This window comes from Puntigrus tetrazona, chromosome 1 (genome assembly GCF_018831695.1).
Source record: "Puntigrus tetrazona isolate hp1 chromosome 1, ASM1883169v1, whole genome shotgun sequence".
NCBI classification, from domain to species: Eukaryota; Metazoa; Chordata; class Actinopteri; order Cypriniformes; family Cyprinidae; genus Puntigrus; species Puntigrus tetrazona.
In genome coordinates, this window is record NC_056699.1 from 2668740 (window position 1) to 2686239 (window position 17500).

The window sequence follows — 17500 nt, forward strand, 5'->3', positions numbered from 1 at the left end:
GTGTGTGTGTGTGTGTGTGTGTGTGTGCTGACGCTCACTCTGCTCTCTCTGTAGAGTGTGTGTGTGTGTGTGTGTGTGTGTGTGTGTGTGTGTGTGTGCTGACGCTCACTCTGCTCTCTCTGTAGAGTGTGTGTGTGTGTGTGTGTGTGTGTGTATTGCTGGCGCTCACTCTGCTCTCTCTGTAGAGTGTGTGTGTGTGTGTGTGTGTGTTGCTGACGCTCACTCTGCTGTAGAGTGTGTGTGTGTGTGTGTGTGTGCTCACTCTGCTCTCTCTGTAGTGTGTGTGTGTGTGTGTGTGTGTGTGTGTGTGTGTGTGTGTGTGTGTTGCTGACGCTCACTCTGCTCTCTCTGTAGAGTGTGTGTGTGTGTGTGTTGCTGGCGCTCACTCTGCTCTCTCTGTAGAGTGTGTGTGTGTGTGTGTGTTGCTGTGTAGAGTGTGTGTGTGTGTGTGTGTTGCTGATGCTCACTCTGCTCTCTCTGTAGAGTGTGTGTCTGCTCTCTGTAGTGTCACTCTGCTCTCTGTAGAGTGTGTGTGTGTGTGTGTGTGTGTGTGTGTGTGTGTGTGTGCTGACGTGTGTGCTCTCTCTGTAGAGTGCTCACTCTGCTCTCTCTGTAGAGTGTGTGTGTGTGTGTGTGTGTGTGTTGCTGACGCTCACTCTGCTCTCTCTGTAGAGTGGGTGTTTGTGAGTGCTGTGCTCGTGGGCAGTCTGCTGGTCATCCTGCTGGTGGGAGTCTGCTGGTGTCAGTGCTGTCCTCATTCATGTTGCTGTTACGTAAGATGCTGCTGCTGTCCAGACACCTGCTGCTGCCCTCGGCACCGTGAGTCCCTCAAACACACACCATCACGCCTCTGACACACGACCGCAGCTGACCGTGTCTCTCTCTGAAACAGTGTATGAAGCAGGGAAGGGCATCAAGTCAGTGCCGCCCACTCCTGTGTCCATGCTCCCTCCATACTACATCCCTGGGATGCCCACCATGGTGCCCATCGCTCCACCCTCCCTCATCGACCCGAGCCTGTCCGCTGCACCCTCGCTGGAAACCGGCGGCTCAGGTCAGTGTGCTCTGGTCAATTATTCAGTTGATTTACTACAGCAGTATAGAACTTAAAAGGAGTTTGAAGGTAATAAATCTGCAAGCAGACTTGTATGTATAGTATAGGAGATCATTTACTATGAAGTCAAATCAGTGCCACATATACTTTTAAAAGAATTGAATTGTTTCAAATGAAAATAAAGTTTTTAAAATGAACGCCAAAACACTGATCACTTTAATGAGATAAAATAAAATAAATAAAATCTTTGAATGAAAAAAAATTTCATTTATTTTAATACTTTCATTCATTTTACAAAATAAAGAACTGCAAAGAAGTTTTACATGACTTTACTTCATGGAAAAAAAAATTATTTCATTATAATCTTAATTATTACAATAAAGGCGTGTCTGTGAGGAGATGGAGAGTCAGGAAATTCATCTTTGCGACAGACTCAGAAAACACTTGTTTATTAGTAAATAATTAAAATATCAAAGATCTTCTGTGCTGCATTTTTTCATCACTAATTAATGGATGTCTAAAATATAAAAATCAGGAGAAGCCTAAAACTGTCCCGTGGCCTGCTCCGCGTCTGAACTATGGCGTGAAAATTGGCACAAAGCATAACACTTCCTCCAAACGTTTGAGGTATTCAGCCAATCACAACACACTGTTAGCTGGCCAATCAGAGAACACCTCGCTGAGCTTTATACAAATCAACCCGTTCAGGAAGCGGGGCTTAGAGGAAACTTAAACCCCATAAACACATTGCATTACACCAAATACACCAAATAATGTTTTCTTTAGCAACATTATATGACCCTTTTAAACATGTACAGAGCAAATAAATCCACAGCATTCTTGGAGATCAGATCGAGTCATGAGCTCAAGCCCTTGGTTATGGACTGCAGACCAAATCTTTCACCTCTGATCTAGGATTATATTAACATGTCAACCCGTGTAATATGATTTAACATTCAATATTAGGCACATATTCTTCAAGACCCCCACTGATTTAACTGTGTATTGTTTTGTTTGTGTGCTTACCCTAACCTTCACACTGAAATGCTCCATCCAGTTCTGAGTACAGGATTACTTAAAAATGGCCTGAATGACCAAAACACACACGTGCGGTGTATCTCCTGTAGTGCGCAGTGGTTTCCATCCGCAGCCGGCATCAGATCAGAGCTCTCTGAAGGTGCTGCAGTTCGTGGAGAAGCAGCTCGCTCAGTTTAACCCATCTCAGACGCTTAGCAGCAGTCCAAACTGTAAGACAAATCCCTGACAAGTCCACACACACGCTTCTCTGTCTCCTATGTAAGAGCTGCATGCTTGACTCTTCCTCAGTGTTTTCTAAGTGGTTTTCAGACAGATCCTGTGTTAATGAGAGCTGCACCCCTGGAGAACTCCAGAAGGATGCTTTCTGTGCTTCTCATGTAAACGAGGGGGCTTCAGCTGTCATGCACATCTATCTTGACATCTGTGACCCTGGAGCACAAACGTCTCATTCCAACTATTTTTTTAAAATCGCCTTTATAGTTGTATGCAACTATATAAGTGCATAGCAATGCATATTACTAAGAAAAAATATAATAACATAATTTTATACATTTGCATTAAGAAATGTACAAAATATCCTATTTTGTCCGGTCCGTTGTTATGATTATGACTATTATTTTCATTGAGTCCACACATTGTTTGTTATAATGAGAGGAACAGCTTGCAGAATTCAGGACTGAACAAAGATGTTTTGAGCGGTGAGTGGATTATTATTATCTAAAACAGCTCTGATTAGATGCTGTGTTCATGAAATCAACAGATATTTCTGTGATTGGCTCCACTGTTCAGCACTATAAAACACGTTATAATAAGAAACCTTTTAAAGACCACTGGAGTGCAGAGAGACAGAAACACGCTGGAATCTGTGATGGAACGCTGCTCTATCCTTTCATTTAGTTGTTTGTTTATTTTGTTATTAATGTTACATTTGCTGGTTTCTTGAGGTTTCTTACATACATATATTCATTTTCATGAAATCATCCAGGCGACCCAATCAAGCATCGTGCCCCAGGGTTTGAAAACCACTGCTCTAAAGCTTTTTTCAGGCTTTTCAAGCTTTTCTTGTAGCGCTCTAAATTCTGTTTATGTTCCTGATATAAATGATGTATTTCTAATGCATAGGTCTTCAGCCGTGTTCCTGGGGACCCGCTGTCCTACTGAAACACACCTGAAGTCCCAGGTCAGGTGTGTTGAGGCAGGCTGGGTGATCCAGGGCTGGGCTGAAGACCTGAGCTGTCAGAGACGTCTCTTCTGATTTCTGATCATTTGCAGCCTGCAGTATGTCTGAGCTGAGCTCGCTACACGATGTAGAAACCGACTTTCGCCAAACCTTTCGACAAGTCCAGAAGAAGGCTCTACCGGCCATTCCTGACCTCGATGACCCCGCTGACCTCCGAGCCACAGATTTATCTCCCGTTCACGAGGGAAGATACACTCGACAGCCACCGCACAGAAATCGAGTGGCAGATGAACGCCCGAGGTAACAGACGACTAGAGCCTTACTAAACAGTGAGAGGATCACAGCAGTGACCGGGAAGAAAACTTTTTAAAGTAATGCATTACAATGTTGCACTACTTAAATAACCTCAGTCTGAAGGAAGTTGTAGTCTGTACAGTAGAGGACAGATCAAACTAATCAGATGAAGATTACGACGCAGGAGAAGAACACAGTTCAAATAAAAATGATACACAAATGTGTACTTTTTGCAAATATATTGCTTAAATACATAAATTATATTTGTCTTGTTTCAAATATTTCATTATTGCATTTGATTTTGAGGAACACTGACTGTGTTTTTGAGGAAATACATGCTGATGAGCTGTCAGTCAAACAGAGGAACTGGAGATAGTTGAGAAAATAACTCCGATATTTCCTATTTTCCGAGTTAAAAAGTTAATTTACTCATTACAAAAAAAAGGCATCTGATTCTGGAAGTGGTGTGTTTCAGCTGGAAGCCTCGCTCGGAGCACCTGCAGAGGAAGACTTTCCAGGATCGAGGAAGGACTGGATCTGTGGATGAGCTGGAGGAGTTTGCCATGGAGTACATGCAGCGAGGACGACACGGTGACATCGGGAACAGGGTGGACGACTACAGAGAGCGAGAGCGGGAGCGTTCCCCATTTTATCGTCCCAAGAACAGTCCAGGGAGACGTCCCCCGAGCCCTCCGCCCTTACCTGGAAAAAACCGGGACACCTGGGGGAACGGTCAAGCCCAGTGGGATCAGAGCGGAAGAGATCGAAGGCCAGACTACGACCCTGCCATTCTCAACAGTTTACTGGAACGTAAAGCTAACGCTCCGAAGAGCGGCGCTTCAAAAACCGGACAGATGGAAGACGACTCGGACACTCCGTCCAAAAGCAGCTCCAAGAAGAGTAGTGAGCGTGTCCAGATCAGGACTCCCAGCAAACAGTCCCCTCGTCAGCGGACGGCCGAGGACAACGAGTCTCTGCCGCCGTACACAGAGAAGGAGCTGGAGCGGTCCGGCGGACAACAGCCGTTCAGATACACACGCTCCGGGCCGGAGGAGCTGAGCCGCCCGCGGAAAGTGGTGAGTTATCTGTAGACTCTTTGTGACTTTACTGCTCCATTCAAAGAAGGAATAAAACCCTCGCAGCGCTGTCTCGCATTAGTGCAGTGAAAGAAAAGCACAAAAGGTCCACAGAATGAAGCCACTTCAATCAAAGCAAGGCTGTAGGAACGAAAAAAAAGATTTGAGATTTAAAGAGTAGTCCTGAAAACCTCCAACACAGCTGGTAACATTAATGGGAAAATGTGTGAGTTAATTTAAAAAGAGACCTCAAATATGAAGGAAACAATCGAGTAGAAGAGAGAGCACTCTATAAGATTTCCTCTTGCCAGTCGTCATCCTTACCATTTATATTGTTCATATCTCTTGTAGACATTTTTCGATGAACAAAGCACGCAGTTTGATTCCGACCTAGGTCTTTCAATCACGGTTCGATTTGTACCTCGATTTGACAACAGAAAATAAGCTGAGCACAGGTAACTAGAATATCAGTAAATCAGTTCTGCTGCTTGCTGCTTCATTCCTCCCCGACATGACAAGCTCTAACACAACTAACCGTACTGAGACGTTAGGAGTCTAGAAAGAGAACATTATAAAAGACACTGCAGTATTTGCTCTGTGGATAGTTTTGGGCTCTGCGTGAGTTTAGTACGTCGATCGCTGAAGAAAATTAATCCACGATCTTCAGTTTAATACCCAGACTTCCACTACAAGATGATGTTTCTGCTTTTACAGACACAGGTACTGCTGTACTTTAATAAGAAGAAGAATAGAAGTTCAGCAGAGACGAAAGTGTGCTGTCAGACCATTAGTCACGTCCTCAATAAAAGTTCTGTGGATGTTTATAATGTATTTAGAAACACATATTTACATTTATTTACATGTCTGTCTTTCATATATACATGCACGCGTGTACTTTTATACATACACATCTACACAGTATACATACACATTACGTCAATCACAATGAAAGGTTTGACAGCACTAATAAATACAGGTGGAAATCTTATGGAGTGCAACTTGAAGAATCAGGCAGCTTTTCAGGGTTGGACTTTTGCTTTGAATTTGTTTTGTGTGTGTGTTATTCATTATATTATAACACGTCTGGTCCTAATAATTGCAGAATAATGGCTTCTCCTGCAGACTCTCAACGCTTGACGAGACTAATCTGCTCAAACTCTCAGGTTCTCTGCTTCTGCTCACTCTTCTGTCTCTTTCTGAACAGAGCACTCTTCTGAGCAGAGACTCGCTTGTGGTTTGATGTCTTCTTCACGCCGCGCTGAACTCGTACTGAAAGAGTTTTACTGCCACGCCGCTAAAATGCCTCACAGCTTTGACTCTGAGCATGGAGAGAGTTCACCAGAACGTTTATGATATCGAAGAAATGATGAGGTTTATGCTGAGTGTTACTGGATGTCGTTTATAAGACTAGCATACACAAAATTCTGGGATCAGTAAGATTTTTTTAAAGAGGTCTATTCTATTTGATTTAATTTTGAGAAATATTATTATGTAAAGTAACAGTTTTCTATTTTAATATACTTTAAAGTGTAATTTATTTCTGTGAAGCGCAGCTGTATTTTCAGCATCATTACTCTTCAGTGTCACGTGATCTTTCAGAAATCATTATCATATTATTCTGATTCATAATCTGTGTTGAAACTGTTGTTGGTGCAAGAGATAATTTAAGGATTCATTGATAAGTAAAAAGTTTAAAAAAAGATTTTGATATAAACTACTATTCAAAAGTGGGGTCAGTATTTTATTTATTTCCTTAAAAAAGAAATAAATAAATAATTTTGTTCAGCAAGCATGAATTAAATGATGAAAAGTGATAGGAAATATATTAAAATATTTATATTTCCAATAAATGCCATTTTAGTTTTTTAGTTTTACTTTTTAAATCATCAAAGGATCGAAGAAAAAAGGATATCACAGGTTCAAAACAATGTTTCAACACTGATAATAAATCAGTATATTAGAAGGATTTCTGAAGGATCACGTCAAACTGAAAACTGCAAATTCAATAGGAAACCAATATTTCACAATGTTACAGATCTTTCTGAATTTGTGATTAAATAAATTCAACCATTAAAAGCATCTGAAACCGTACTGATCCCAAACAGCCGGGACACGGTCTTCTTCTTCTTCTTCTTCTTCTGTATAATCCTAAAGTGCTCTGAATGAATGAGTTTTTATTGTAAAAACAAGACACTTGCTAACTAATTAATATTATTGCAGATCTTGTTAAACACTCATGCTTTTATCAGTATTGTGAGATACAGACCATTATTGTCTAAAAAAACAAGTGATGATATTGTGTTTTTTTGGGCTTGACTCTGGTTTTCATAACCCAAGCTGAGATCTAACCGTTAGATCAATAAGAGAGGGTTTTCAGTGTTAGTACTGAGAAGTATGTTCATCTGGGGTCAATAGCTTCAGTGTAAGGTGTCTGGAGGCTCTGATGAGCTCATCTGGATCTGCTGGACGCACTGCCTTTCTCTATCTGCGTCACACAAAGTCATCTTGTTCCAATACTTGAGAAAACATTTCATAGAATTACATGAGGACTGAAGATCATGTTTATGCAACTGTTTACATTTTCTATGTTTTTACATGAATGGTCTGTGTGCAGACTGAATGAATTTCAGTAAAAATCTAGCAGACTCGTGTGTGTTCAGTTATTTTAAGCTCTCATATCACTCTTTTTGTGTTTGTGTGGTACTTCAGTGTGTGTAAGTGTGAGTCATGAGGCCCTTTGTTCATTGTTTAGACAATAGTGACGCACTGAACACAACAGTTTTGAGATGGAAACCTCACACACACACACACACACACACACACACACACACACTCTGTCTGTCAGTCATCCCGTGGATACAGAAGCCCATTTCTGCCACAAGTTTGTTGTGACTTCTACAAGATATAAAGATGTCATTTCAAACAAATCAGTCTTTTTCTTCACTCAATACTGGACTCTATAACTTGTAATTGCTACTATATCTCACAATTATGACTTTTTTCAGAATCATGAGATATAGTAGCAATTGCAAGTTATATTGTAAAAAGTTGTAATAACCATTTTTACATTTTTATTCAGTGGTGAAGACAAGCTTCCAAACAGAGCATGTATTTACTAAAAACATAAAGCTGCTTAAGCCTTTTTTGTTCATTAAAGATGTTTTGTAAAGAACCATTTAAAATATTTAGTTTGCTGAACAATCTACAGCACGAGCTGAATCAGACGACTCTCAGGCCTCTCGGGGACTTCATCTGTGAAAATGATTCAGAAATAAATAAATAATATTGTTTTCTTCTAGCAGCAGAGTGGAAGTGTATTAATTACGATGAGCTGAATATAGAAATAACACAAGTCCACGGTATTATTATTAAAACAGCCATGTTACAGTTTTTCATCTTCCACGCAATATCTTGTTAGTTTCAGAAGCTGACTGGAACAGAAGAAACATACACTAATTCTTAGCCTTTGGCTCAGTCCTCAGTGTGTGTGTGTGTGTGTGTGTGTGTGTGTGTGTGTGTGTGTGTGTGTGTGTGTGTGTGTGCGCGAGTGTGTGTGTGTGTGTGTGTGTGTGTGTGTGTGTGTGTGTGTGTCTGTGTGTGTGTGTGTGTGTGTGTGTGTGTGTGTGTGTGTGTGTGTGTGTGTGTGTGTGTGTGTGTGTGTGTGTGTGTGTGTGTGTGTGTGTGTGTGTGTGTGTGTGTGTGTGTGTGTGTGTGTGTGTGTGTGTGTGTGTGTGTGTGTGTGTGTGTGTGTGTGTGTGTGTGTGTGTGTGTGTGTGTGTGTGTGTGTGTGTGTGTGTGTGTGTGTGTGTGTGTGTGTGTGTGTGTGTGTGTGTGTGTGTGTGTGTGTGTGTGTGTGTGTGTGTGTGTGTGTGTGTGTGTGTGTGTGTGTGTGTGTGTGTGTGTGTGTGTGTGTGTGCGCGTGTGTGTGTGTGTGTGTGTGTGTGTGTGTGTGTGTGTGTGTGTGTGTGTGTGTGTGTGTGCTGTGTGTGTGTGTGTGTGTGTGTGTGTGTGTGTGTGAGTGTGTGTGTGTGTGTGTGTGTGTGTGTGTGTGTGTGTGTGTGTGTGTCTGTGTCTGTGTGTGTGTGTGTGTGTGTATGTGTGTGTGTGTGTGTGCTAGACCTCCTCGGTCAGGATCTGTTTCTCTGAGATCTGAGGGTCAGACATCATTATATCACCATCTGCTGGAGAAACCCGGATCTTCAAAGAAGAACATCTGATCTGAACAGAAAGCAGCACTATACTCGTTTGAACATTACTTTAATATGATCACAGGTCAAACACACGTTCATGTGTTCTGGGGTGAAGGCTTCATTGGTTTATGATGTAAAAAGCTCCTTCATGTCGATCTCGAGCTTTCTGGAGTCTTTGTTTATATGAACTGAGCTCGCACAAACTGAAATGATTTCTTTCAGAGTCTGTCGAGTGAAAACCACGTTAAAGAACCTCTGTCCTGTCAGAGTCCAGCGGTCTCGGAGGTCATGAGGTCATTATAAACGGAAGCTGTGTCTGTAGAGCAGTACTGTCCTCGTCCGCGTGGCGTCGCTGTAGAACTGCTTCAGAAAAAATGATGTTTTTATCCCAACTCACATATATCAGACTTACAGATATTAAATATTAAACATCGACGTCGATCCTGACGGAAAAAAACCCAATACAAATACCATTACAAACATTACAAACCATCTACTTTACAAAAAACGGTGACCAAGAGACCAACAATATAAAGTCCCATTATAACGAGTAAAACAGAATGAGGAGAACCTTGTAGTATAGATGTGTTTAGGGATCGACACATATTTATGAGTTTTAACGAAGTTCGCGGGCTGCTCGTGTTACCTGTGCGCATGCGCGCTATAAGAAGCACCTGTTTGTGGGTGGAGTATTGATGATGATGACTGGGAGTGAGATGAAGAGGAGAGCAGAGGAAACACAAGCCGGACTCTGAGAGAGAAGCAGCTAAACGCTAAAGTTTCTCGAATAAAATGCAGTTTTGAACGAGCTTTTTCAGATTCTCTCTCGCGCTGGTTTCGGTTCGCGGTTTCTGGAGTTTATCAGATCATCATGAGGAGGATGATCGTGTCTGCGCTGCTTCTGAGTCTCCTGCCCTTAGGTGAGTCTGCTCTTCACACACACACACACACACACACACACCTCCATTTCACTGAGAGAAGGACAGTAATAGTGTGACTTTGTGAAGGTTGATCAGTGGAAACAGGTACAGAGTCACCTGTGCGCGTCCGTATCGGTCACGTGACCAACGACTGCTGACACAAAGAATCCGATTAAAAAAATTATACAAACCTAGAAAGACTGATGGGATATACGTGTGTAAAAATAGCACTCAAGGATAAGAAAATATGGAATTCAGAGAAATAAAAAAGAAAATAAATAACACAGAGATGCAGTGATTATGACTGAAAGTACATTTGAAAAACAAGAGATTCAAAGAAATGAGGTTTCCACAAATATTGTGTTGAACGTGAATCTTTATAAACAGTTTAGACACCGATACAGAATTTGTCTGGAGCTAGTTAAGAATTTCCTGCTCTTTGTCTCATGACCAGTTTTACAGGTTTGGCAGCCTGTGTGTTTCTGTGCTAGCTAACTCAGTCTCTGACACACACACACACACACACACACACGCACGCTAACACGCTTTCGCTTCCACTCTTTCAGGGACTCTGTCTATCCAGGTCACCCTCTCTGAGGCAGAGAAACGCACCACTCTCTTCGCTTCGGTCACGCTGCGCTGTGATTACTCCACCTCCGTTTCGCTGCAGAACGTGGTGGTCACCTGGAGATACAAGTCCTTCTGTAAAGACCCTGTTCTGGACTACTACTCCACAGGTAGAGCTCTTCTCACATCATCTTCTGGTGTGTCTGTGTGTGAGATGTGTGGAAGTGATGAATACATCAGAGCAACGACTGGAGATCATCATCATCATCATCATCACTGTCACGAGTGGATTCACAAAGTGGTGGAGACAAAGCAGAAATACATTCATGTCGGCAGATTTAGATCTGTGTCCAGAGTCAAATTAGGCAAATGTTTTATGGATTGAACTACAACTGTTCAACACCAGAAGCTGAATTAGCTGTCATCTCATCGGTGCTAATGCTCATGTGTTGTGCTGCAGCGTACCAGTCTTCCCTTCAGATGGGTCGAGACCCTGCCAATGACTGCGTGGATTCACAACGCACCATTCGGACCGTGGTTCAGAAACTGGGATCCAGTGAGGCGGTGCTGGGCAACGAGTACAGAGATCGTAAAATATACATCCAGAACAGTGAGTCGTGCTTGACATGCTGCGCTCCTGCAGTGAGACTACTTTTGTCCTGCTTCATTGTTTAATCTCTGACCTTCACAGACGGATACGAATGTGTTAAACGTGAGTGATAGTGAACTTTAATAAACTAGCTCACTATAGTTCACCATCACTCAGGTTCACTTCTAAAGAGAACTAGAATAGTGTTGAAAAGTAAGAATAATGTGCTAAATTTCACTCCTCCTGCAAATAAGCCAAGAAGTGCTTATCTTCCAGAATCTAGTTCCCAATCTGAAAGCGTTTTAGTTCTGCTGACTGTGTGTGTGTGTGTGTGTGTGTGTGTGTGTGTGTGTGTGTGTGTGTGTGTCAGAGGCTGATTTGGTCATCCAGGAGGTGATGTGGTGGGATAACGGGATGTATTTCTGTGCTGTGGAAGCACCTGGAGACACGGTCGGAGATTCAGACCAAGAGATGAAGCTCATTGTTTACCGTAAGTGAATGATCGTTGAACACAACAGAAGAAAAACTCTTCCCTCAACAGTCTGTTTATAACTGGTTGATCTTCTTGAGTAATCTTCAAGTAAAAGATTTGAAAAGCGCTAGAATTTTTAAAGGGCCACCATTGGCACATACTGCAAGAAATGGCTAAAGTCAAGAGTTAGTACTAATAGATCTACCAGTCTCTGTGGGAAAGTACCTTGATGATGCTGCCAGTCAGTTCTATACTCCTGTAATTTGTCTTTTGGATTACTCTGTAAATATTCACCCACATTTAATATTTTGACTTTCATGAATAAACATGTTTATCTTCAGAAAAAATGTGATCAAAATCAAAAATTTGAGCAGAACCCACAGGATTAGGACAAATCCTAGAACAATTACATGAGAAAAATGACAAACAGCAGATGACTACACTGCAAAAAAAACTAGTTTGTTCAAGTGTTTTTTGGTGTAAAACAGACTTGAGTGATTTGTGCAGATGAGAGCATCTGAATGTGTGTGTGTGTGTGTGTGTGGTCCTGTTAGATTGGCTGACGGTTCTCCTCATCGTCCTCGGAGCACTGATGCTCATCATCCTCTTCTGTATCTGCTGCTGTCAGTGCTGTCCTCAGAAGTGCTGCTGTTATGTGCGGTGCCCCTGCTGCCCCGAGACCTGCTGCTGCCCCGCAAAACGTTAGAACACACACTCTCTCACACACACACACACACACACGTATACACTTACTCTCTCTCTCACACACACACACTCTCACACTCTCTCTCTCTCTCTCTCTCTCTCTCTCTGTCTCTCTCTCTCTCTCTCTCTCACTTCCGGTGTACGAGTGTGAGCGGAGTGCTGTGAGTGCAGTGGAATAGGTGTGGAGTGTTGTGAGTGAAACTCTTTTTCTTTTTTTCTTTTCTGTCTATCTCTGTCTGTATAGTTAGCGGTAGTCTTTGCTGGTTTGGGCCGCGTGCTCTTCACTCTGAGGAGGCATGTCGGCCCCGCGGGTGGAAGTTTTAAACTCACTCACGCGACGCCACGCTGTGAAGGTGGCGTCAGCGGTGAGTGTGGAGGAGGCTTGCCTGGCAGTGGGTGAGGTAGTGGGGCACGGGAGTGTGCTCTCAGCCTCTCGAATGAACAGCGCTATCGTTATTTTTAGACAGCATAGACAAAGCTAACGAGGTTGTTGAGCATGGTATAATCGTTAAAGGAGAACTCATCCCCGTTCTTCCCCTCTCTCTACCTGCTAAGAAAGTCACCATATCTAATGTGCCACCTTTTGTGAGTGATCTTATTTTAACCCAAGCTTTATCCCGGTACGGGAAGCTGGTTTCACCCATTAAAAAGATCCCGATCAACTGTAGTTCTCCTCTGTTGAAACATATTGTTTCTTTTAGGCGGTTCGCATACATGATCATTAATGATGATGCTGATCTGGATGTGTCTTTAAATTTTCGAATTGGTGATTTTGATTATGTTGCTTTTTGTGACCACCGCTAAGATGAAGTGTTTTAGCTGCGGGACTTTTGGTCATCTAATGCGAAATTGTCCAGAAATAATTGCAGAAAAGGAAAGGAATGTAGGAGGGCGCTCCGGGAGTGGTGATCTTGCGGGGTTAGCGGTGAGGCTGAGGAGCCCCCGGGAGAGGGGCTCAGTGGCACCGGCAGCGGCAGCGTCTCCTCCGGCCTCTTCCAGTGAGACGGTGGAGGAGCGGTCGCGCCGACACGCCGAGATACGTTCGGATGAGGGTCAAGGACGCAGATAATGTGACATGGGCAAAACTGGAGATGGACAAGCTGACAGGGTTTCAGAGAATAGTGCAGAGCATTTTCAGAAAATGTGTGAAATAGCTAAGTGCTGTGGAATGGAAGAAGAACAAGCCATTTTAAAATGCCCCAAAAAGAAAGAAAAGTAACAAAGTACCAGATGCTAAAGTAAGCAAAAAAATAGAAATGCATGACGATGAGGATCTGGAGACTGAGAGCGATGCAGAGTCTTCTGACTCCAGTGTGACACTTTCTCAGAATGAGGTTATTGGTCGGAGCTATGAGCTTGAAGATATCAAATTATTTCTCAGATCAACCAAAAACAAAGAGAGGTGTGCGAGTGCAGGAATATTTTCCTGACTTAAAACAGTTTGTTGATAAAGCAAGAAGTCTAATGGTAGAAGGTTCATTCACAAATAAAGAAGTGTATCGTTTAAAGAAAATTGTGAGGAGTCTTAACATTTGCTTTAGACAATGACACGGGTTAATCTTAGGAGCAGGACTGGTCTTTGCTCTTTTTCTTTTTTTTTTTATTTATGAGTGTAGTACATTTAGCCACTTTTAATATCAATGGCGCAAGGAATGTTAGAAAAAGAGCATTAATATATGAAACAATAAAACAGAAAAACATTGATGTCACTTTTTACAAGAAACTCACAGTGACCTGAACAATGCTGTTGATTGGATGAAGGAATTTGATGGCACTTCTGTGTTAAGTCACAACACTTCAGTTAGTGGAGGAGTGGCTATTTTATTCGCAAAGAATTTTAGTCCTGTATCATATGTGATTGATGAAATTGTTAAAGGTAGGCTTTTAAAAGTCAGAGCTGTTTTTAGAATTATGTTTTTGTTTTTATTTGTGTGTATGTTCCAACTGTACCGGTTGAAAGGTTAGTTTTTTTGATTTACTATCTTCCACCTTACAAAATTGTTGTTCTGAAGAATTTCTGTTCTTAGGTGGTGATTTTAATTGCACAGAGCTAAATTTAGACAGGAATCATGTTGAACCTCACTTAGCTTCACGCAATCGTCTTATCCATTTTATAAAAAAATATGAATTATGTGATATTTGGAGATCTTTAAATGGCAAGGAGAGACAGTATACTTGGGTTCATACACGGGATAATATTATCTCTTCGGCAAGATTGGATAGGTTTTACAGTTTTAATCATCATCTTAACATTTTTAATAAGTGTTACATCACACGGTTGGTTTTTCGGACCACAGCATGGTGCATTGTAATTTTTTTGTGTTCAGTAAAACATAAGAGTGCATATTGGCACTTTAACACTAAACTGTTAAATGACAATTTTTTAAAGAATCTTTTAGTTTTTTCTGGGAAAGCTTCAGAGCAACAAAGGCTCTCTTCATTCAGTACAACAGTGGTGGGACTTGGTAAAATTCAAATTAAGCAGTTTTACAACAGTACACTCACAACGTTACTAAAGAGCTACTTCTGTCCTTAGAATCGTTAGAAAAGAAATTATTGAGTGTCATAATCTAGCCCAGTCTAGTGGTGAAGCTAGGCATTTAGAAGCCTGCTCTGAAGAAAGCACAACTAACAGATCTACTGGGGAGTAGAGCACAGGGGGCTTTAGTCCGTTCACGTTTCCAAAGTATCGATCAGATGGATGTACCTTCTAAATACTTTTTCAGCATGGAAAAAGAATGGGCAGAAACGTTTTATTTATGCACTTCGCTCTGAGGATGGAGTGTTGTTGTCTGATCCTGCCGATATCCGTATGAGAGCAGTTATGTTTTATCAGAACCTGTACAGAAGTGAGATTAATTCAGGGCATGGCGCGGAAAGTGTCTTTTGATAATTTGCCGAAAGTCTCAGAAGAGGCTAACTTTGACCTCTCAGGAGTGTTGACCCTGGAAGAGCTCTTCAAGGCCTTGCAAAGCATGGAGTCTGGGAGGGCACCAGGAGTGGATGGCCTCCCGGTCGACTTTTATAAGGCTTTCTGGTCAGAGCTGGGAGATGATCTGCTTGAGGTACTCAGCGATAGCTTGACAGAGGAGCAGGTTGCCTTTGAGTTGTCGGAGAGCGGTTATCACTCTGATTCCAAAAAAGGGGACCTCACTGATGTCAAAAACTGGCGCCCTGTCTCACTTCTTTGCAGCGATTACAAACTGCTTTCCAAAGTTTTGGCTACTAGACTGGCTGGAGTGTTGGAGCAGGTCATCCATCCGGACCAAACATATTGTGTACCCGGTAGATCTATAGTTGATAATATTTCCTTAATTCGAGACATTTTTCATATTTCTAAATTTTTAAATCTGAGTTGTGGTTTGTTATCCTTAGATCAAGAGAAGGCTTTTGATCGAGTTGAGCACTCTTATCTCTGGAATACTTTGGCAGCTTTTGGTTTCTGCAAAGAGTTTGTGGACATGATTAAAGTGCTCTATTGTGACGTTGAGAGTGCACTGAAAATTAATGGTGGTTTATGCGCTCCTTTTCGGGTTCTGAGGGTGTTAGACAAGGTTGTTCCCTCTCTGGAATGTTGTACTCTTTGGCCATAGAGCCTCTACTTCAACAAATAAGAAACAAGTTATGTGGCTTGTATTTTCCCAGTTTTAATAATAATGTTTGTTTGTCAGCATACGCTGATGACATTGTAGTGTTCATAAGCAAAGGAAGCGATGCACAGTCTTTGCTTAACTTATTTGAAGATTTTAGAACACTGTCTTCTGCTCAAGTTAACTGGCAAAAAAGTGATGCGGTTTTACTGGGTCAGTGGTCTGATGGGCCACCTCGTCTTCCTGATGGGTTGTGTTGGAGAAGGGGAGGTATAAAATATTTGGGAGTTTACTTGGGGATGATGAGTTTTACAGAAAAATTGGGAAGGGGTGCAGGAAAAGGTCAAAGGCCGATTAGATAAATGGAATTGGTTGTTGCCAAATATGTCCTATAGAGGGAGGACTCTCATCATTAACAATCTTGTTGCTTCTTCGCTTTGGCATAGGCTGGCCTGTGTAGATCCCTCTCCACAGTTTTTAGCTAAAATTCAAGCCTTTCTTGTTAATTTTTTTTGGGACAAACTACATTGGATCCCACAGAGTATTTTATATCTCCCCAAAAATGAAGGTGGGCAAGGTGTTATTCACCTGCAAAGTAGAATGGCTGCTTTCCGTTTACGGTTTCTACAAAGCTTTTTAGATGGCTCAACGGACTGCAGCTGGCGCACAGTTAGTTGCGTTATTTTACGAACACTTGGAGGCCTTGGGCTCGATAAAGCACTTTTTTTAATGGATCCTGCTAAACTGGATGTATCAGAACTGCCTGTTTTTATCGTAACCTCTTCAAAGTATGGAGTTTTTTCATATTTATAAGACTGAGAACTTCTCCTCACTCTACTGGTTGTTGCAGGAGCCTTTGATACATGGAGCCCGTCTGGACGTTGCTTCACGATGCAGTCTACTCGGTTTCAGCACTTCCCTTCTGAAAGCCAAGGTTTTACTTTGGGACATTTATTAACACTAACTGGATCTTTTTTGGACAGGTGGAGACAGCTTCCAAGTTTTTGGCATCAGATCTGTTCGCTTTTTACCCAATTTTTGACCAAATTAAGAACATGTTTTACTGCTGAAGAAGAACACATGTTAAAGGACTTTTTGCAGGGGTTAATGCCCTGATCCTGGGGATTCTTTCCCTGTTTGTTTGTACAACCCATGCTTGATGAGAGTACAAAGAGTTTTTATTTTCACGTGATTCCCTATTATTAGATTTCTTGTCAGCGAAAGCAAAATTTGTACAAAGCTTGTGTGCTGGTTTTTAACAAGAAAGTTATTGGTAGCAGAATTGACACACCATGGCGTTCTGTTTTAAAGTTGAGCAGTGATGTAAAACCCGAATGGAGATCTTTGTATAAACCACCATTGTCAAAGAGAGTAGGTGACATACAATGGAGGTTTTGCATGGTGCCATTGCCGTTAATTCTTTTATTTCAGTGATGAACCCAGGAGTGGGTCCTGAATGCCCTTTCTGTCTCCAAAGAGAAACTGTTTTTCATGCTTTCATGGACTGTTTTAGGCTAAAACCCTGTTTGTGAAGCTAAATGAGCTCTTTTGTAGGTTTAACTGAAACCTTCTTAAGTGAAAATTTTATTTTGGGTTTTAAATATTCCAGGAAGAAACGTGCTATCTGTCACTTGTTAAATTTTATTTTAGGACAAGCAAAGTTGGCTGTTTACATTAGCCGGAAAAACAGAATTGAACAAAGCTCTAGTGATGACGTTCTCGTGTGTTTCCTGGCTTTTGTTAAGTCCAGGGTATTGGTTGATTTTCACTTTTATAAAGCTATGTACGATCTGGTGACTTTTGAACAAATCTGGTGCATTCATGG

The 17500-nt window shown here is 41.7% G+C and overlaps 2 protein-coding genes across 6 annotated transcripts in view; both read left to right on the top strand.

Moving 5' to 3' along the window:
- LOC122351317 (immunoglobulin-like domain-containing receptor 2) overlaps positions 1–7290 on the top strand; it is a 19897-nt gene extending 12607 nt beyond the window's left edge. For 2 of the 5 annotated variants that reach the window (XM_043248288.1, XM_043248301.1), the window contains 6 exons: positions 673–819; positions 893–1054; positions 2182–2301; positions 3365–3572; positions 4042–4642; positions 4994–7290. In XM_043248288.1, the coding sequence (XP_043104223.1) occupies positions 673–819; positions 893–1054; positions 2182–2301; positions 3365–3572; positions 4042–4642; positions 4994–5086 (1331 nt within the window). In that variant the 3' untranslated portion in view covers positions 5087–7290. The remainder of the gene's footprint in view (positions 1–672; positions 820–892; positions 1055–2181; positions 2302–3364; positions 3573–4041; positions 4643–4993) is intronic. The other 3 variants (XM_043248297.1, XM_043248309.1, XM_043248316.1) reach the window with 3 other exon arrangements.
- Positions 7291–9558: 2268 nt separating this feature from the next.
- Positions 9559–17500, top strand: part of ildr1a (immunoglobulin-like domain containing receptor 1a) — a 12468-nt gene continuing 4526 nt past the window's right edge. Inside the window, exons 1-5 of the mRNA XM_043249376.1 lie at positions 9559–9752; positions 10319–10489; positions 10780–10929; positions 11279–11398; positions 11935–12081. Of these exons, the coding sequence (XP_043105311.1) occupies positions 9704–9752; positions 10319–10489; positions 10780–10929; positions 11279–11398; positions 11935–12081 (637 nt within the window). The 5' untranslated portion in view covers positions 9559–9703. The remainder of the gene's footprint in view (positions 9753–10318; positions 10490–10779; positions 10930–11278; positions 11399–11934; positions 12082–17500) is intronic.